Genomic DNA, 21,654 nt, shown 5'->3' with positions numbered 1-21,654 from the left:
TACTGTTAACATTGTGCCTGTCACACAATATGGAAGTTGTTTTCAAAACATTTATTTTTCGTTACGGCAGAATCACCTTTTTAAAATAGAAATTCTGTGCAACTGCCAAATACACAAAATAAAAAGAGAGGAGCCAATCGTTTGAATACACCGGGAGTGCACTTTGGGGCTAAGATTCAGACCAATAGTAGTAAGAACAGCCGAAGTAGGGAACCTCTCAGCACCCTATCTTTCCACGCGCACATGGGGACCATGGGCAGCAAATCCTCAGTACTACCATGAAAAGGTCTGTCCTATTGAATCCACCACTGCTGAGAATCACCAAGGGACCACACACCCCAACAACCAGGACAACATCTACAGAATCCAGACCAGCCACACACAACCACGCTGGTCGACCGGGACAGCACTTACCTCGGATGAAGCCACAGCTCCGCGGGAGCACTGGTATCCTGGGACCGGAGGAGGTGCTGGAGGACAGAGAGGCACTGCTGGATCCCCGGCTGGCTTCTTTAATGGAGCGCCCCACCACGGCTGTCAACAATGTCCAGGACATCAAACGGGAATGCCCCTTAGAGCAGGGAAAGCAGACACAGTGACCAAACAGGGACCCTCACTCCACTCTGTGGACAGGGAAGACATGCATGCACTATAGGGAAGGAAACCTGGAGCAACACTTGGTTCACCTAACACTGACCTCTTGCTGGCCATTTGCCCAAATTTTTATACAAAAGAAAGGAAGAGAACTCAGTTTTGAGAGTACAAAACTGGTGTGGTTGCAAACGTCACAAAGGCTGGTAAACTTAGGAAACCAGTGTACACAACAGAAGTGGCAATGGTTTTATTTTCAATTCTGACCTTTTAGAGATCTGAATTTAGATTGTGTTTCATGACGTCGTACAGTAAATAAATTCCAGTTCCCAGAAATGCTAGCTAAATCCTATCATACATAAATATACCATCACAGCCCAAACTAGGTAAAGGGAACATCTTCAAGTCCTGGTTTCTGGCTCACTTCAAGAAATATTAAAAACAAAGATCTTTCATTTGTAGAGCCCGGATACATGGAGACAATTATAATGGGACCTCACTTAAAGCAGCATAACAGACCTTGACAAGTAAAAAAAATTTAAGTACTTTAAAATGTACCACGGAAGGTTAGTAGTTACCGAAACTTAAGTCATCTCTCCCCTCCTTGATCTTTTGAATAAACTCAGATTAAGTTTATCATCAGTCAGAGGCTCTTAAATGAGAGGCTCCAGATGCCTAAGGGGCTCTTGCACCCTGAAACAGTGCACACAACTTACAGCTCAGTGTGAACACACATTCCTGGAGAGAGGGCCCAGACCTTCCATCAGGCTTCCATCGTGTTCCCAGAAAGGCCAAGAGCCACTGCACTGGCAGCTTTTTGTTACTCTCCTTTAAAAAAAATTTTTTTTAATTGATTTGAGAGAGGAGGAGGAGATAAATCAATGAAGAGAATCATTGATCTGCTGCCTCCTGCACGCCTCCTATTGGGGATGGAGCCTGAAACCCAGGCCAGGAATCCAGTCATGACTTGGTTCATGGATCGATGCTTAACCACTGAACCTCAAAGGCCAGGCTCTCCTTTTTCTTATACAGCTTCTGTCTACACCTTTTGGTAGAGATGTTCATTTCAGGCTTTCAAATTGATCCATAGAGCCCTAGCTGGTTTGGCTCAGTGGATAGAGCGTCAACCTGCGGACTAAAGGGTCCCGGGTTCAATTCCGGTCAAGGGCACATGCCCAGGTGGTGGGCTCGATCCTCAGTGGGGGGTGTGCTGGAGGCAGCTGATCAATGATTCTCTCTCATCAGTGATGTCTCTCTTCCTCTCTGAAATCAATAAAAATACATTAAAAAAAATAAAATCAACAAATTGATCCATAGAGATGAGAGGAAGCATTAGGCACTATCAAGGTTTGGTTTCAACTACTAACCAGTTAACTGCCACATGTCCAAATCAAAAACCATCCCCACACGCCATGGTATTTTGAATTTAATTGCATCTATAAACACTAATGGCGTACAAAGTGTTATTCTCTAAGGTCATAAAGCCCACCTTGTCACTTTAAACGGTGCCCATACAGGAGGGCAACACAGCCTGTGCCGCCTCCTCTCAGGGCATAGGGCAGGCAGATGCTTGGCCCCTAAAGCCCCTGATGCAGGAGGGCTACTCTATGAAGCACACACACCCCTCAGGCAGGGTCTTTCTCAAGAGCAGGTTGGACATAAAGCTAATGACACCTCAAAAAGGCCACTGAGGTTTTCATATTCTGAAACATCAGGTTTCCGTGTCCTCTGAAGAAAACGTCTCCACTACCAAGCACTCCATCTCTAAACACTGTGCTGTGTATTCAACGATAGCATGAGGCCACGAGCCAGATGTCCACTCACAGGCCCGCACCTCCACAGCTCCCCTCTGGGGTGAGGGTCAAGCAAGAGCCATATAGATCCTATTATAAATTCATGTAGTGATTGCCTGGCTTGGTGCATTTAACAGTCTGGAGTACTTACTATGTAGGCCCTAATAACTTTATGAAGTAGGAGCTACCATCCCCACTCAGATGGAAAGTTGGCAGAGGCTGAGTAACTGGCAATCACAGTGTGGGCAGGCAGCAGGGCCTGTACTCTAATCCACCACACTATTCTGCCTCGCTAATGAGATGCAACTCTGGATCCTAATGCATTATAAACTCCTGCAGACTACATGCACAGATCCTATGACATGAAGGTACACAGACACATCTTCACCACCCGGTGGCTGCCCATGGAGCCCAACCGTAACTTCTCCAACTGCACCTGCAGCACCACAAAGTTGCAGCTTGAACTGGCCCCAAGGGATCCCACCACACAATCTATTTTCTCCAACTCATAGGAAACAAGTCAACGGATCCTTCTTTTAGTTCATCTTTACTTCCCATCATGTTGGGTTTTTACGTGTTTTTTTTTTACCCTTGGCATATTTAGATACTAAGATAGATCCTACGAAGCACAAAATCACGTATTTAAGTACTCCAGTAGGTGTGAGGACTGAAGCCAACCCCTGCAGGCTGGAAGCCACTTAGCCTCGGTCTGCAGGCAGCACCTCCCTCACTGCTGCTGCCTGCTGCTGCGCAGATGCCCGTGTTTATGGCTTTTCAAGGTCAGAACTGTTCACCCTCCCACAGATCATCAGCCATTAGGAAGCTCTCGAGCAATCTCAGGCTCAGTGAGGCAGTGGAGATGAGCATCCTCACCACTTGCATTAATTTCCGCTTCCAGTGCACAGTGGGAAAGTTTGCCAAGTCACGCGGTCTAAAGAGTGAAATTGACAAGTTATGCCTCTAAGTCTCATCTCACAAAGGAGCACCTTACACCACATGAGCTCGAGCCGAGGGGAGGGAGCTGGCATTTGCTTCAACACTCCAGCTGAACCTTCCTTCCCACCGGGAGGGGGTGGGGAGCCACAGAAGATGACGGAGACCGAGTGCAGGTTGTACAGGTTTATTTTTCCAAAACCACAGGAGACATACAAGAGCAGCGCTTTCTCTGGGCAGCCCCATGGACTAGACCCTAGAGTGGCCTCAAAGGTCACAACAGAAGGAAGAAGAGGATCAAACACGCTTGGGCCTCTGCTCCCTGTCTTTGGTAAACAGACTCTTAAAGTTGACAACTTGGACTTGGCCAATACTGCATTGAAATCACCACATCACTGCCAACTTCTCACTCATGCTTCAGATGACAAAAATCCACACTGGATGAAATGGGAAAGGGAAGACCTCTCAGATGAAATGAGATCTGCTGAAGTCATACCAATTTTATACTTCACACATAAGCACTCACACAGGGAGACTGGAGTTAAACAAGGACTCAACTCTGCAACAAGTTGAGGTACAAGAAATAAGGCAGGAAGCAGGGTGAGGAAAGACAACTATGGAGACATCTATTTGTTAAAAATGTGTTGGGAGAGAGGCAGGCAGCAGGCCTGCCTGTTTCTTCCCCAACCTGCTGTCAAAAGGAGCTCTATGGCCCCAGGAGAACATGGTCCCAGGTATTGCTGACAGGCAGTGGCCCTGGAGCTAGGTCTAGAAGGCCCACCTGGGGCTGCCCAGGGCACTCACCCTCGAGTTCAGAAGCACTTAACACTGGTGGTGGTGATTTGTCACATATGGCAGTGAGCAGCCAGTGAAGGTTGGAGAAGAGATGTGAGGAGCAAGATGCATTTGCTCAGCAGTGGACAGGCAGGCTGACTCTGGCTCTGCAGGCTGCAGCAGGTCCCCCGGGTGCACCATGACAGGGCACCAGGCCAACCTGGCAGATCACAAGTTAATCACTCAAGTTGGGCAGCACAGCATGCAGTGGCTCTGACACAGGTGGAGATAAGTCTATTACACCACTTTAATGCAATGATGCCCAAAACGTGAAGTAAGGGAGAGACGTTCGTGTTGTCTATATAATACATCCATTTACAGAATCGGCCAGTACTGTGTACAACATATAAATACATGATAAAACATTAGAGGTGCATAGAGCATACTTACAGAAGCCAAAAAATTCACTTTATACATCCAAGGATAGAGTTAAAAATATAAAAATAAGAAACACACACTGCTTTGAAATGTAAAATGATTTTTCAGATACATAGGTGTGTGGAGATGCCCGCTCCCATGAGTCCAAAGTGACCCGGAAGGTGTCAGGCAGAGGCATTCACCTGCCAAACATCTGGACATGTGACTGACAAGGTCTACAGGTGGGATTTTCAGATAGATGACCTTAGGCTCAACCCTATTGTCCAAGCAGGTCTAGTCAAAGGTTCCAAAAGCTCCTGTGGGCCAGTGGGTTGTAATGAGTCAGCAAAGTCCCATATTTGCTTCAGCAACAGAACCAAAGGTTAAATCCATCAACTGGCATCAGAATGAACTGTGACCCTGAGGTCAGCAGGTACTTGAGCCCCCCTGGTGGGCACTGCTGGGAGTTACCTTAACCCTGTGCTGGTTCTTCCCCAACCATCACCTCCCCATAATAGCAGGAGGAAAGGTGGCAGGGAGGGGGCGGCGGAAGACTGACATTTCTACTTAGTTCAGGTAGGTTAGTTCCCTGTGTGGAGAACAACCTTCTTTCTTCAATTTCAGGTCCCTCTGGGTGTCAGGCAGGCCCCCTACACCTCACCAGGCTCTGTCTACATGAGGGCTCAGCTGGCCAGTTGCAGCCCAACAAGTTGCCCTGTGGAAAGCCCCTCCAGCAAGACAGGAAGGTTGCTAGGTGACAGAGGCCTTTAGCACTATAAATGTTAGGGAGAGGCAAGAGTGCTTCTGCCTGAAGAGACAGTCTACTGTATCAATGATATTCTGTATACAGACTTAAGATCAATCATTATCAAAATACACACACTAAATATACAACTTTTCCCATGGCCATAATTTATTATCTTACCACAAGGCACAATACACAGAGCTTGGAGGGTCCAATACAGTCGTCATGACAGAACGCACCACAGCCCTGGCACATGATCATGGCTTTCAGGCTGCACGCACACTGGAGCGAGATGCTTTCCACTGTGCTGCTGTCGGTGAACATTTGCAAGGAAAGTGATGCACTGTGGTTCGCACCAAAGTTTGCTTTGTGGCTCAGCTGCACCACACTTCCAGCAAGGCCTTTGGGAAAGGCTGGGGAGCTGGAGGAATAATTAAAGCTGGTGGAACTTAGCTGGAGTTTAGAAAGCTTCCCATAAAATGCCTGTTTAATGTTGAGTTGGGAGGGGATAGAAGAAGGCTCGAGAGGTTGACTGAGACCTTTCCCAGGCTCTCGAGGCAATTTCCAGAAGGGCAGGTCAAGGACAAAGGGCATCGCTTGCAAGTGATCCACCAGATCCCGAGGACCGGGTCCAGCTTCATTTCTGTTTTCTGCATTTGCCTTGAGAGGCGCCCCCACAAAAGTCTTTTCACTCTTGATGCTGCCAACAGAGGCAGGTGGTGTCTTTGGAGCCCAGTCTTCCCTGGCAGTCTGTACCCCACCAGACACAGAGTTTTTACTTGGCCCCAACTTCCTACTGGGAAAACCAGGAGAGGCATCAGCGGGCAGCGGGACTGGCGCCACAGGCTTGGGGCACTGAAGGGTTGCAGCCAGGTTTCTAGAGCCAAAGAGCTTCTTCCCTTGACCTCCAGCACTGTTCTGATCACCCCGGGCCCGGCCTGTCTGATCAGGACCCACGGAGATCACATTTGGAGATGAGAAACAAGGGGCTCTCGAGGTAGTGAGATTTCCTGGACTTTTGCCTGGGGCAGCATTTGAATTACTGCACTGGGGCAGATCTCGGCCTTTCTTCTGTTCTTCACAACTAAAGGAAAAGAACTGCTCTTTGGAATCCACTTCTATTTTCCCAGAGGCAGCTGTCGGATTGGTCACTGGATATAGGGAATCTAAACTTGGGACCATCTTGGAAATCTTTTGGGGTGTTCCAGGAGCCTGGGTGGCCTCCAGTCTGGCAAGACCAGTGTTGGCTTCACAGCTGTCGGGTAGAAGAGGTTCCTTCAAAGCTCTTAAAGGACCGGGGCTGCTCCTGCCCACCGCACAACTGTTCCCCCCAGGATCTTGCAAAGATCCCATTCCCTGCTCTTTGGCAAGTGGGAGTCGTGGAGGTTCCAGTCTGCTGCCAGAGAGGGCTGGAGGAAGGACCTTTTCCAGGGGCAAGTTGCCCTGCAGCAACTGCATCACGAGTGGGTTAGTGGCCTCCACTGAGGACCCAGGCCTGCCCAGGGACACAGGCCTCGGCTGGTACTCGGTACTGGCCAGCAGCAGGGAATCTGGGATCTTTTGGGGGACTGCACATACGCGAGACACCCAGCTCTGGGGAGCAACCATCCTGTCTGTCCTTTTAACCAGACTATGGTCACCATTCATTTTGGCAAGTGAGGCAGAGTGGTTCCAATCATGTTTCTCCTCTTTGTCCACCACCGAGGACCTCTCCATCACTGTGGCTTCAGTAGGGTCAGCATCACTGCTGTTCTCAGAGAGGTGGCTTTCAAAGTCAGAGGCTGTGTCTGTGGATTCGCTGTGAGGACTCAGTGCTTCAGAGTCTCCGTTGATTTTCACGTTTTCAACTTCCACCTGTTGGCATTCGTTCCCTGGGCTGTCACTGCACCCGTGAGATGGCACTGTCCCAAGTGAAGGACAGCTGGGAAGATCTAAACCATCTTCGGCTGTCAAACCCCCAGACAATGCAGGAATGAGGGGAGCAGCCTTCTCCCACTCTTCTCCAACCTGGGGCTGGACAGATGGGACGTTCTCTCTGGAGTCTGGTTCGAGCTGTCCCACATTGGAGAAGCCAGCCTCGGTTTTCAGGTCTTCTTGTATAGTAGCTCTTCCCTTCATGGGCGGGCATGAGTCACCAAGTCCTAATTGTCTGTCCTGTACGCAGCCAGTCAATGACTCCTCAGGGGTGGAACTGGGGGTCACATTCACAGGATCCTTCACAGTTGGATTACCGTCCCTGTCCAGAGCCTGGCCAGTTCCTCCTTCTAATGTAACATCCCCCACCAGAGACTGAATAGGACCATCGTCAGGGAGAAGAGTGGGTCTTTGCTCTTTATTATCCCTTTCCCGGGAAGTGGTATCAGATTCACCTTCAGTTCTAACATCTAGATGCAAGGTAGGCTGCTCAACTAATCTCTCAGGTGCTGGGGTTTTGGAGGACAGTGGGGGCAAAGCCTGGCATGGCTGGTCCCCAGTGGGAGCCATGAGGAGTTGGGAGACATCTTCTCGCCTGCTTGCATCTGGTGCCCTCTGTAGGGAGTTCTCCTCCTTTCTGAGAGAAGCCAGGTGCTCCCTCCTGGCTCTGGGTGTAGCAGTTCCAACCTGGGTGTGCTCCCCATTTAGAGGACGAGGCGGCAGTAGTTGTGTTCGCTGTAGATCTGACGCACACTCTCCAGGGGTGCCCGGGGCTCCTCTGGGCTCAAGGTGGCCACAGGCCTCACCACCATCACCACTGCTGCTGCCTCTGCCACCTCCCTCATCGGTGGTCCTGCCGCCACCTCCACCCGGGCCACCCCCCCCTCCGATGGCAGTGGTGGCCGCCTCTCGATGGCAGTGGTGGCCTCTCGCCCCTCGGATCTGCAAAGCACGGGCTTTAATGTCTGCGAGGGTCCTGGCACCAGTCCAGCCCCGGCAGGAGGACTCCGTGATGGGGACAATTCGGGGGCATATCTGGTAAGTGGGCTGACCTTTAACCACCCAGGGTGGTTTGATACGTGAAAGTTGTATCTGCAAGAGAAGAATTAGAAAAGTTATAATTGACTGGGTGTTCTGACCTAGGCACTGTAAAGCTAAATTAGGAGTCTAGTAGCTTAGGGGCCATGGCCTAGAGAATTAAATCATTTTCCTTAACATATTGCGGACCAGTAGTTTTATTACTAGCTTTACCCAGTGCTAGATAAGTTTCTATTGAACGAGTACAAAAAACGTTTTACACAAATGCTAAAGGCACGCTTTAAAATTAAATACCCGTTGCATTTTGAAGTTATTTATTACATTCTTACAAGCTAATATCTTTTTAAAGTATGATACTTCGTAAAACACTGTGTAATATGAAGCGAGAATTCTCGTGACCTGTCCACAATGTGTTAAAAATGAAAGTGTCATGGTGAAATGGCGGTCCGCAACAGCACACCATTCTCAGAAGGCTCTGCTCAAGGGCTGTTACATGCCGCACTTCTAAATTTAATTTCTGGTGAGACTATGGGAGTCACTACACAAAGAATCTAACAGCACCTAATAAAAAATGTAACCCCCCCACAGGATTCTGACCTCTAGAGATAACTTCAACAGAGTGAACACACCAGTGAAGCAGAGAAGACCCTCATCCCCAATTGTCAAACTGGTCTCAGGAATGGCTCTCTTGTAGAGGGCTCTACACGCCCACTTAATCAACACAAGGGTCCTGCAAAGGGGCTCCACAAATCGCCTGGCCCTCAAGGGGAAACGGCCTCCTACCCGGATGGGCGGGACTTTGGGCTCCTCTTTGGTGGGCTGTGGCTTTTCGGAGTGAACACTTTCAATTGTGTTACGAAAGGACTGACGATCTTCAAGCCGGGGCTTCTTTTCGGGAAAGGATGCAGAGGCTGCCTCCTCAAAGGATTTCCTCTTCTGATCTCTAGGTTCCTGATCAACAGTCTCCTGATGCAAGCTGGGAATTCTGTCTGGAGAGGCAGAGGCCCGTGCCAGGTCGTCAGGATCGGTTTGGATCAGGGAAGCTCCCGTCTCCACTGTGAATCTGGGACCCTCGGAGTCAGGCACTGCAGAGGATGTGCCAGGCAGGTGGGGACTGCCTGCCCCTGCTGAATCAGTCTTAGCCTCCCCATCCTTGTAGAGGGGGATGTCAGGTGCCACAGACTGTGTGTCTTTAACAATCCCTCCTTGTTCTAGCTCTGGTTTCTTGTACAGATTCCTCCTGGCTCTGGTTCGGAGATCTGGCCGAGAGCGTTTCTTGAAATGCCCGTCTCGCTGCCGGGTGGCTGGACCACGCTGTGGCCGTGCTGATCCTCCTGGGACTCGCAAGTCACTCTTGATTTCAGCCTCCTCCTGGCCCACGTTCTGCTGCAACAACTCTTCTCTGGCCAAACCCAACCTGCAAACCAAACTCACACCGTCAGTTACAGGGCAGAGAAAGCATGCTTATTGTATCTATGAATGACACACCCAGATATTAGATATCTCAGAACCAAGTGAACCTAAATGGTGCATAATATTAACCATAGGCTCTGATAGCTTCCTTCCATATGGCATTAGGCTAAATGAGCCACGTCAGGCAATCTCCACATTCTCATTCAACACAAAAGTATGCACAACTTGGAGAACACCTGCCTTTATCCCCCCCCAAATCCCAGACCAACACTCTCAGCAACCAAGTGCCTTACTTCTGTCCATAGTAGTCCTCAAAGAACTTTTCTTTCCATTGTTCCACCTTCTTTTCCTTCTCCATTTCCTGCCGTATCCTGACTTGCATCTCATGAGTGAATTCACCTAGAGAGAAATAAAACTTTTGAGTACATGCATTCAGGATATTCATGTGTCTTATGGAAAGTAGTTCTACTTCCTCCATTTTCAAAATGCATATGACTTTGGTGGATTTAGAGATCTTTTTTTTTTTACCCTCACTATCTTCACACTGGTTTCCGTCTCCTCCAAAGGATCTCTCACATCATGCTCTTCTTAGGACAAAACTAACATGTCTGTTACAAGGGAAACTTAAGTCTTCAAACAGCAACACGTTGTTCAAAAAAGCAAAACAAAAACAAACCAAAGAACCATTCTTACTTCCTGTGCAGAAAAAAGTTAACCTAGCAGGCCTGATTGCTTATCCTTATAAAGGACTGCTTACAAGGTTGGCCCTTGGCTGACATCTGGGAACCTGGATTTGGGGAGGGTTCCCACCCCCAAACTAGTATGAATGGCTCACTGTGCCTAAACTGTTTTTGCAAACAAGATGGTTTATGGCGAGCACCTGCTTTCCTTTGGGGAATCTGAAATTTGGGTATGTGCCAGGCACAGGCATGTTACATGATCAGCCCTTGATAAAACCCTGAGCACCAAGACTTTAACAAGCTTCCCTGGTAGACTACATTTCACATGTGCTGTCACAGCTTGGTGCTGGGGGAACTGAGCGCATCCTGTGTGATTCTACTGGGAGAGGACCTTGAAAGCTTGCTCCTGGTTTCCCTGGACTTCACCTTTGCTGAAATCCTTCGCTCTGTATTCTTTCACTCTGTATTCTTTCGCTGTAATAAACTACAGCCATGAAGAAGACTCTATGCTGAGTGCTGTAAATCCTCCTAGTCAAGCAATGAACCTGGAAGAGGTCTCAGGGACTTCCCAACACACTCTCCTGTACCTTCCCCACAAAACTAAAGTAGGAGAAGCTAACAATCACTCCAAATGGCGATGTCTAAAAACAGAGCATTTGGTAAAGATTAACATTGTAGCTCAATGCCACAGCGCACTTTCCTCCGTCCATCCAGACAACGCCATGTTTAATGGAAAGAATAGGAGTTGACAGGTTTCATAATGAAGAGGCAATGCAGATGGATATTTACACAAAATAATGAAAGCCCCAATACCCTGTACCTTCTAAAGCTATGAAGCACATTAACACCTGCCACATTTATTAGTGTTGTGAGGAAAGCCTGCCTTACACTAAATACCCCTTGGAAAAAGAGATAAATTGGTAAAAATGGCGTTTTAAGTATCAGGAAACAAGTGATACCACACATGGCAGGTACCTCTCAAACAATCCGAGGTAAGAACATCTACTCACCATCAGCCAGGCGTTCCCGCCAGCTCTGAGCCGCGTGGGTGAAAAACTCGTTATTCAGTGCACTGCTGCTGAGACGCAACAGGCCGTCCGTCCCCACCTAGAAGGATCAGGCACATAACCCGATAAATAAAAAACTTAGAAGGACAACACAAGCTCGCTCAGAGAGAAGCATAGAAGAGGCGGCCTATCTGTACCTGTCTGTCCACTTCAGGCAGGAGGAAAAGGAGCTGCTGCTGGAAGTGGGATGGCAGGGCGTGGAAGGTCCGAGAATTTATCAGGGCCCGAAGGTTGGTATTGACAAGAATGGACCCAGGTGTCTCAAAATCTACCTCTTCCCCTCTGTTGCGCTTCATTTGACCTGTGATTTTTGAAGCAATAAAAGGTAACGTATACGTTTTCAGCTTCTAAAAGCAGAAGAAACAAATGCTAACTGTAGGGGGAAACTTTGGTGGCACCCAAGCTACTCAGAACTTACCGGCACACAATCTGCTCGACTACCCAGTACACCCTAACCTGTATGTGCAATTATTCTTCCCAGGTAACTCTCATTGCCAGCAATCCCAAGACAACACTTGGGCTGCATCTTCTCACATAAGACTGTACTAGGCTGTGTCACAGCCTGAAGAGGACACTCTTCCCCATAAAACCAGGCAGGGGCAGGCCCTGACCCTCCCTCCAAAGCTGGAGAACAAGTTCCACAAAGTCAGCTGGTGAAATGATGGAAGTTGTCTAAAAGCAAATCTATTATCGTCCTATGGGAAAATCTGCAGAAGCCTTCTTGTGAATGGGCTGAAGAGGTACGATCTCCATGCAGAAAGGTACTAAGGGTTGTTTAAAGCCCATGAAAATATCAATACCTCTCACAGAAGCCTCAGCAAATGTTACTTTTATTTTTTTAAAAAAATCACTTAGAATAGACACCTGTTAATCTTAGATTGAGCACTGCTGAGGAATTGGAAAAGCAGACCTAGTTCCGACTTGGGCAATGGTTTATTCTAATTTCACAAGCTAACTCTTAATGGTTTCTTGTGGCCCATCTACAAACAGCCAGCATGTGGGCTTTGAGATATAAATCCTGAAATAGCAAACAGTATATTGGCATTGTAAGTAAACCTACTGGGTATGGGAGGTGCACACTACTGAATTTGTTTGCATCTCCCAAATTCAACTTAGGCTTCCACTCAATATGCTGACTGGGTTATAGAAAAGGGCATCTGACAGAGACTACGATGTTGAGAACAAATATGGCAGGATGTTAACAAAGAAAGAAAATGGACGTTGGAATTCTTCACTGAGAAGCTCAGAAGCAATTTTCACTCACATAGACACTGACTGAGCAAGACCACTAAAGCAGGCAGACTAGGCCCTTACAGGGACATACGAGGAGCAATGTGGCACCATCTTTGCCCACAAGGAACTCTCTCTCAGTCTAGCAGAGACTATCTATATGTGGAATAACCAAAATGCAAGGTAAAATTAAACAAAAAACAGAGGACCACCCAAGATAAACTGGTAAAAGAAGTAGACTTCCTCATGTCACTTGGCCTGCAGGGGCCCCCTTTCCAGGCAAAGAAATGAGTGCCAAGCCACTCACCTGTGGCCGGCTTCCGGAAGCCTCTCAGGAGCGGGGCAGGGTCCCGGGCGACCTCGGCCTGGCCACGAATAGCAGCGCTGCCCAGGGCCAGAGAGCCGCTGCTGCTGCTGGACGGGCTGCCACTCTCGCCATCAGCTTGGCGGCCCGAGAACCCTGAAGGCACATCATTCCACTGGTCAGAAGTATCACCCGCCATGCCCATCGCTCTTAGACAAGCTTCCTTCTCCCAACTCTCCCTGAGGTGCTGCCAGCTATACCGGGTGCTTCCATGGCCCAGCCTTGGGCTGTCAGAGCTCAACACCGCATGCGCTGGCTTTAAAATACCACGTAAGAATGCCAAACGGCCATCTCAGTTTGTGCAGCACTGCACCTTTTACAAAAAGCACCTGCACACTCCATCCGACCTTCACAGCCACCCTGTGAGGCAACGGGGAGGGCACGGCAGAGCCCAGCACTGGAACCTAGGTCAGGTCTCGCCACCACAGAGTGCTGCTGCCAGAGGAGGGTCTCCTGGCTCCACTGGCATTGCACTACCTCGGTCAGAAACCGCTGCCTCTGGGAGGGAGCCCCAGCAGCCGAGGGAGAGGCACCACAATCCAGACCTCATACATACCTGAGGCAGGTTCCACGTGGGCCCCGTTTACCTTCAGAGGAGTCAGGACAACGCGAGGCAGCATCACACCAGTCTTCTTCTTTTGCTTGCCTGCCTACACCCCCAGGGGAAGCCAAAGAAGGAGTCACCTGCAGGGCCACAGCGCAGTCCCTCTCCACTATGTCTCCACTCACCGTCTTGTAAAACAGTGTGTATTCGACGAACTCAGGCAGGTAATGCTAACAGCGGCACTGTTATTGGGCCAGGTGCCAGTCCCTGTGCCAAGCATCACCCACGCTGAGAAGAATCTACCATTATCCCCATTTTACAGATAAGGAATTTGCCCAAGGTCCCAAAGCTCGTGAGTGAAAGGGCCAAAATTCAAACCACTAACTCCCCGGCTCCCATTCTCCCCGTTCTGCACAATGCTCTACTTCTCCCTGGTTATCCAGCCATGTAAAGAGAGAAAAAACAACAACAAATCACTCTGCTGTCAGATCTACGACCCACTTTTAAAAGGTACTAACAGGTGGAGACCAAATTGATTTTCTCCACTCTTCAAACACACTCACAATTAACTATAGGATGGACGGTCCTATCTGTGCCTGGCCTCTCTTATCCCCCTATCACCAACTCTCCTCCCTACCTGTGAGGAAGCTCTGTAGCTGTCCCTGGGATTGGAAAGAGGCCGACTCTGAGATTCTGTAGAACAGGATGCATTAGAAGATGTTTCATCAAGTGATACTGGAAGGGAGGGAAATAAAGGTTAGTGCCTAATAACTGCTTATGGCTCTTTACCCATCTTGTTAAGGGCACTTACCATCATTTTCACCACTCACAGTGCTGGTTTCATTAGACCCACAGCTCTCTACATCAGCTGTGTCCTCTGGCTCCTCTCCCTCCACTGCAGCCGGATTGCGAGACCACTGCAGGGCATCCTTCTGTGACAGGAAGGAAAACTAGGGTGAGCAAAACCCTACAAATCGATCAAGCATAGTAGTAATTTCTAAACATGTATTGCTTTTCCCTTTCTAACTGACTTTCTCAGCAAGTTCTTTTCAAAGGTATATCAAGAAAGTGAGATAGAATCAATGATTCTCGAGGAGAACCAAGATGGCGGCATAGGTTAACGCCGGAGTTTGCTGCTTTGAACAACTACTTCAAAAGTGAAACCAAAAAACGGAAGGGACATCACCCAGAACCACAGGAACGCTGGCTGAGTGTAAGTCCTACAACTAGGAGGAAAGAGAAACGCACACGGACACTCAGAGGAGGCCAGTGGTGAAGTCAAATTCTGAGGTGCGGAGTGCGCGGAGCGGGCTGGCGGCGGAGGGCGCGGTTGTTGTTTTCAACCGGGAGGGAGTCGCAGACTCTGAGCACCAGATCCGGGCGAGTCTTTAGGGACCCAGACTCAAACGGGAGAAGCGGGACTGTCTGGCTTCGGTCAGAGCGAGTGCAGCTTTCTCTCCGAGCTTTGCAGCGGGTGCTGGGACTCAGAGAGGCAGAGCCCCTTGGGACAGGACTGAGAGCCGCCATAACTGCTCTCTCCGGCCCACCCTGTTGATCCTGTGCGACCCGCCCCGCCCAAGCCCTGCACAGAGGCATTTGCCGGATAGCCTCAGGTAAAGGCTAGATTAGCACCTCCCTAGAGGACAGAAGTTCTCTCACTGCTGACACAGCTGATTCTCATAGCCACTTGGCCTGGAGGTCAAACCCTCCCTGGAATTAGCTACAACAATCAAGATTTATCTATAAGACTGCGAACAAAGACCACTAGGGGGTGCACCAAGGAAGCATAACAAAATGCGGAGACAAAGAAACAGGACAAAATTGTCAATGGAAGAAATAGAGTTCAGAACCACACTTTTAAGGTCTCTCAAGAACTGTTTAGAAGCTGCCGATAAACTTAATGAGATCTACACGAAAACTAATAAGACCCTCGATCTTATATTGGGGAACCAACTAGAAATTAAGCACACACAGACTGAAATAACGAATATTATACAGACGCCCGACAGCAGACCAGAGGAGCGCAAGAATCAAGTCAATGATTTGAAATGCGAGGAAGCAAAAAACATCCAACCGGAAAAGCAAAATGAAAAAAGAATCCAAAAATGCGAGGATAGTGTAAGGAGCCTCTGGGACAGCTTCAAGCGTACCAACATCAGAATTATAGGGGTGCCAGAAGATGAGAGAGAGCAAGATATTGAAAACCTATTTGAAGAAATAATGACAGAAAACTTCCCCCACCTGGTGAAAGAAATGGACTTACAGGTCCAAGAAGCTCGGAGAACCCCAAACAAAAGGAATCCAAAGAGGACCACACCAAGACACATCATAATTAAAATGCCAAGAGCAAAAGATAAAGAGAGAATCTTAAAAGCAGCAAGAGAAAGAAACTCAGTTACCTACAAGGGAATACCCATACGACTGTCAGCTGATTTCTCAACAGAAACTTTGCAGGCCAGAAGGGAATGGCAAGAAATATTCAAAGTGATGAATACCAAGAACCTACAACCAAGATTACTTTATCCAGCAAAGCTATCATTCAGAACTGAAGGTCAGATAAAGAGCTTCACAGATAAGGAAAAGCTAAAGGAGTTCATCACCACCAAACCAGGATTATATGAAATGCTGAAAGGTATCCTTTAAGAAGAGGAAGAGGAAGAAAAAGGTAAAGATACAAATTATGAACAACAAATATGCATCTATCAACAAGTGAATCTAAGAATCAAGTGAATAAATAATCTGATGAACAGAATGAACTGTTGATTATAATAGAATCAGGGACATAGAAAGGGAATGGACTGACTATTCTTGGGGGGGAAAGGGGTGTGGGAGATGTGGGAAGAGACTGGACAAAAATCGTGCACCTATGGATGAGGACAGTGGGTGGGGAGTGAGGGCGGAGGGTGGGGCGGGAACTGGGAGGAGGGGAGTTATGGGGGGGAAAAAAAAGGAACAAATGTAATAATCTGAACAATAAAGATTTAATTAAAAAAAAAATTAAAAAAAAAAAAAGAAAGTGAGATAAAACTTTGCACTCAATCATTCACTAAATATTTACGGGTGACTCCTATAAATGCTAGTTTCTGGGGATAGGGTGGGATATCAGGAGTAGGAAACGGGCCTAGCCTCAAGGAGCTGAACTGAGTGGGGGAGAAAAATCAAACCTATTATACTCCAAAGCACAGTGAGAGAGGTATACAGAGAAATGCAGCAGCTCAGAAGAGGGGGCATCTAAGTCCTTAAGTTTAAGAGGGCATGGAGTACAGAAACTGAATTAAGACTCAGGGAGATAAGCTTCCAAAAAGCTAAGTTTTAAAAGGTGTTCGCTAAGCCCTGGCCTGTATGGCTCAGTTGGTTAGAGCACTGTCCTCTACACCAGAAGGCGGCAGGTTTGATTCCCGGTCAGGAGTGCATGCAGGAGGCAACCAATCGATGTTTCTCTCTCACATCAATGTTTCTCTCTCTCTCTCTCTCAATTTAGTAAAATGAATTCTTAAAAAAAAGATGTTAGCTGCCCTAACTGGTTTGGCTCAGTTGATAGAGCATCAGCCTGCAGACTGAAGGGTCCCAGGTTCTCTTGTGGTCAAGGGCACATGGCGTCTCTGTAGTCAGGGGAATGATTTGAGTTTTAGGAATTTCATTCTGTTAAGCATGGGAAGTCTGGAGGAAGAAGAATCACACTGACAGAAATGAAAATGACGACGATCTAAAGTAAGATAGTGAAAATGAAGCAAGTGTGTGGAGGAGTGCTCCACTCCAAGTTTCAACTAATAAATGCTTCTTCTAGCAGGCTCTGTTGTAGAGTCTCAGAATTAAACTCCACCCATTCCTAAGAAAAAATTAGGAGCTATCTTACATCTTGAAACTAGGATGAATACTGGAATTTGGAGAGAAGAGAAGATGAGCAGAGATAAGTTGGAACGGGATGTCTTCTTTGAATAAAAGTATGTGAAGGTTAGGTAAAATCATGACTTTACCTCTTACAAATATACCAGAAATTTATAAAGGACATCCACAAAAGTCTAACTCATCAATTTCATGGGTTCCTTTGACTACTATATTAAGTTTTCATTAATTTAAGCCCAAATCAGACTGACTTAAAGTAATTTAAAAAAACCCAGCTTTTTAGATCTTTATCTCTTTTCCCTACTGGCTAGAAATGCTCCTCTGAATCAAAAGCTAAAGAATATTTTCAGTATTAAGCTTGTAATTATGGTAATTGACTGCCATGTTCTTGGAATGATGCGACAAATTTATCTCTGAGAAAGTAAATTTTAAACCAAAAATCTAAAAAATGTACATACCTTTTAACCAAACACTTCTATTTCTGAGACTTAATATGTTAAAACATAATAAACTTAAAAAGAATAATCCTTCAAAATAAGAAAATTAATCAAGTGAACTAAATTAAGATCCTTTGTTCATCAAAAGACACCATTAATGCCCTGCTGGTGTGGCGCAGTGGTTGAGCATCAACCCATGAACCAAGTGGTTCAATTCCCAAACACATTGCGGGCTCAATCCTCAGTAGGGGGTGTGCAGGAGGAAGCCAATTGATGATTCTCTCTCATCATTAATGTTTCTATCTCTCTCTCCCTCTTCCCTCCTCTCTCTGAAATCAATAAAACCATTTTTTTTTTTAAAGACACCATTAAGAGTTAAAAGGGCAAGCTACCTACAGAGATGGGGAAGATATCTGCAACTCATATAACCCCAACAAAGATCTTGTAGCTAGACCATAAGTCAGTAAGAAAAGGGCAGCCCAGAAGAAAAATAGGCATAAAATGTGAATATGGCATTATGCCAAAGAGGATATCCAACACTCACATTAAAAGGTATTTAACCTAACAATAAAAGACACAAAATTATGCAAATTAAAACCACAATGAGGTATTATCGCATCCTTAAAAGGCTAAAATTAAAGTTTAGCAATGCCAAGTAGTGTTATTGTGGATGTAAAACGGTTATACTGAAAATGGACCCAACCATTTGAGAATACAGTTTGGCATTATCTGGTACAGTTGAAAATACAAACATCCTATGACTCAGCAATGTCAGTCCTAGGTTTGGATTCCCTAGAGAAATACATATTTATACACATCAAAATTCACATCCAGATATTAATGGCAGCATCGTCTGTAACTTGGGCTATAAACAACCAAAGTGTCCATCATCAGTAGAATCAATACATGGTTAGTGTGCTCAATAAATGGACATTACAAAATAAAAAATGAATGAACTACAACTACTCACAACAATATGGATGGTTCTTAAAAACAAATGAAAGAATAGAACAAAAGAATGCATAACGTAATTTATTTCATTTGCAAAAAGTTCAAAACAGACAAAATTAAACTATAGTGTTGGAGATGCAAATATAAGTAAACAACAATAAAGAAAAGCAAGAAGCCGAGCAGGCATGGCTCAGTGGGTAGAGCGTCAGCCTGCGGAGTGAAGGCTCCCAGGTTCAATTCCAGTCAAGAGCACATGCCTATATAGATCAATGGAATAGAATAGAGAGCCCAGAAATCGGCCCGAACCAATATGCTCAATTAATATTTGACAAAGGAGGCAAGAACATACAATGGAGCCAAGGTAGTCTCTTCAATAAATGGTGCTGGGAAAATTGGACAGATATATGCAAGAAAATGAAACTAGACCACCAACTTACACCATACACAAAAATAAACTCAAAATGGATAAAGGACTTAAATGTACGACGGGAAACCATAAAAATTCTAGAAGAATCCAAAGGCAACAAAATCTCAGACATATGCCGAAGCAATTTCTTCACTGATACAGCTCCTAGGGCACTTGAAACTAAAGAAAAAATGAACAAATGGGACTACATCAAAATAAAAAGCTTCTGCACAGCAAAAGAAACCATCAACAAAACAACGAGAAAACCCACTGTGTGGGAAAACATATTTGCCAATGACATATCTGATAAGGGCCTAATCTCCAAAATTTATAGGGAACTCATACAACTTAACAAAAGAAAGATAAACAATCCAATCAAAAAATGGGCAAAGGACCTAAATAGACACCTTTCAAAAGAGGACATCCAGAAAGCCAAGAGACATATGAAAACATGCTCAAAGTCACTAATCATCCAAGAGATGCAAATCAAAACAGCAATGAGGTACCATCTCACACCTGTCAGACTGGCTATCATCAACAAATCAACAAACGACAAGTGCTGGAGAGGATGTGGAGAAAAAGGAACACTTGTGCACTGCTGGTGGGAATGCAGACTGGTGCAGCCACTATGGAAGACAGTATGGAGTTTCCTTAAAAAACTGAAAATGGAACTCCCATTTGACCCTGTGATCCCACTTCTAGGAATATATCCCAAGAAACCAGAAACACCAATCAGAAAGGATATATGCATCCCTATGTTCATAGCAGCACAATTCACCATAGCTAAGATCTGGAAACAGCCTAAGTGCCCATCAGTAGATGAATGGATTAGAAAACTGTGGTACATCTACACGATGGAATACTATGCTGCTGTAAAAAGGAAGGAACTCTTACCATTTGCAACGTCATGGATGGAACTGGAGAGCATTATGCTAAGTGAAATAAGCCAGTCAATAAAGGAAAAATACCACATGATCTCACTCATTCATGGACAATAGAGACCATTATAAACTTTTGAACAATAATAGATACAGAGGCAGAGCTGCCTCAAACAGATTGTCAAACTGCAGCGGGAAGGCCGGGGAGGGTTGGGGGGCAGGAGGTAGGGGGGTAAGAGATCAACTAAAGGACTTGTATGCATGCATATAAGCATAACCAATGGACATAAGACACTGGGTGATAGGGGAGGCTAGGGGACTGTCTAGGGCGGGGGGATAAAATGGATACATATGTAATACCCTTTGTAATACTTTAAGCAATAAAAAAAAAAAAAAAAAAAAGCACATGCCTACATTGCAGGCTCAATCCCCAGTGTGGGGCATGCAGGAGGCAGCCGATCGATGGTTCTCTCTCATCATTAATGTTTCTATCTCTTCCTCCCTTTCCCTTCCTCTCAGAAATCAATTAAAAAAATATTTTAAAAAAAGAAAAGAAAAGAACTTCTATGAAGTCAGGGGAATGAAGGGTGTTGTAATTAAGAAGGGGTACACGGTGGCTCCTGGCCATGTTAGATGTCTTGATCTGAGTAGTATTTAGAAAAGTGTTTACAGGCATACCTCAGAAATATTGTGGGTTCGGTTCTAGACCATCGCAATAAAAAGTAACATGAATTTTTTGTTTTCCAAATGATATGAAAGTATGTTCACACTATACTGTAGTCTATTAAGTATACAATAGCATTATCTCTAAAAACACAATGTGCTCTGGCTAGTGTTCTCAGTGGTTAGAACATCAGCCCGGCAACCAAAAGGGTCTTGGGTTCGATTCCCGTCAGGGACACATACCTGGGTTGCAGGTTCAATCCCCAGCCCTAGCCGCGGCACATACAGGAGGCAGTCAATCGATGTGTCACTCTGATGTTTTCTTTCTCTCTCCCTCTCTCTCGCCTCCCTTTCTCCCCTCCACTCTCTCTAAAAATCTACCTTAATTACAAAGTATTTTATTGCTAAAAAATGCTAACCATCATCTAAGTCTTCAGTGAGTCATAATCTTTTTTGCTAATGGAGGGTGTTATGGCTAGGGTGGTGGTTGCTGAAGGTGGGGTAGCTGTGGCAATTTCTTAAGACAACAATGAAGTTTGAAGCATCGACTGATTCTCCTTTCATGAACAATTTCTCTGCAGCATGCAATGCTATTTGATAGCATTTAACCCACAGCAGAACTTCTTTCAAAACTGGAGTGAATCCTCTCAAACCCTACAATTGCTACATCAACTAAATTTATGTAATATTCTAAATCCTTTGTTGTCATTTCAACAATCTTTATAACATGTTCACCAGTAGTAGATTCCATCTCAAGAAACCACTTTCTTTAATCATCCATGAGAAACACCTCTTCATCTGTTTAAGTTTTGTCATGAGATTGCAATTCAGTCACACCTTCAGGTTCCACTTCTAATTCTAGTTCTCTTGCTATTTCCATCACATTTGCAGTTACTTCCTCCACTGAAGTTTTGAAGCCCTCAAAGTCATCCAGGAAAATTGAAATTAAGTTCTTCCAAACTTCTGTTAA

The 21,654-nt window shown here is 46.0% G+C and overlaps 1 protein-coding gene across 2 annotated transcripts in view; it reads right to left on the bottom strand.

The window, feature by feature from the left end:
- Positions 1 to 3,488: 3,488 nt before the first annotated feature.
- Positions 3,489 to 21,654, bottom strand: part of ASXL1 (ASXL transcriptional regulator 1) — a 67,786-nt gene continuing 49,620 nt past the window's right edge. For both annotated transcript variants that reach the window (XM_059705851.1, XM_059705853.1), the window contains 9 exons: positions 14,315 to 14,435; positions 14,141 to 14,238; positions 13,516 to 13,609; positions 12,903 to 13,055; positions 11,503 to 11,666; positions 11,309 to 11,405; positions 9,912 to 10,017; positions 8,989 to 9,622; positions 3,489 to 8,259 (listed from right to left, as the gene is read on the bottom strand). In XM_059705851.1, the coding sequence (XP_059561834.1) occupies positions 5,425 to 8,259; positions 8,989 to 9,622; positions 9,912 to 10,017; positions 11,309 to 11,405; positions 11,503 to 11,666; positions 12,903 to 13,055; positions 13,516 to 13,609; positions 14,141 to 14,238; positions 14,315 to 14,435 (4,302 nt within the window). In that variant the 3' untranslated portion in view covers positions 3,489 to 5,424. The remainder of the gene's footprint in view (positions 8,260 to 8,988; positions 9,623 to 9,911; positions 10,018 to 11,308; positions 11,406 to 11,502; positions 11,667 to 12,902; positions 13,056 to 13,515; positions 13,610 to 14,140; positions 14,239 to 14,314; positions 14,436 to 21,654) is intronic.

Source organism: Myotis daubentonii, chromosome 8 (genome assembly GCF_963259705.1).
Source record: "Myotis daubentonii chromosome 8, mMyoDau2.1, whole genome shotgun sequence".
NCBI classification, from domain to species: domain Eukaryota; kingdom Metazoa; phylum Chordata; class Mammalia; order Chiroptera; family Vespertilionidae; genus Myotis; species Myotis daubentonii.
This window is presented reverse-complemented; position numbering and strand designations above follow the sequence as displayed.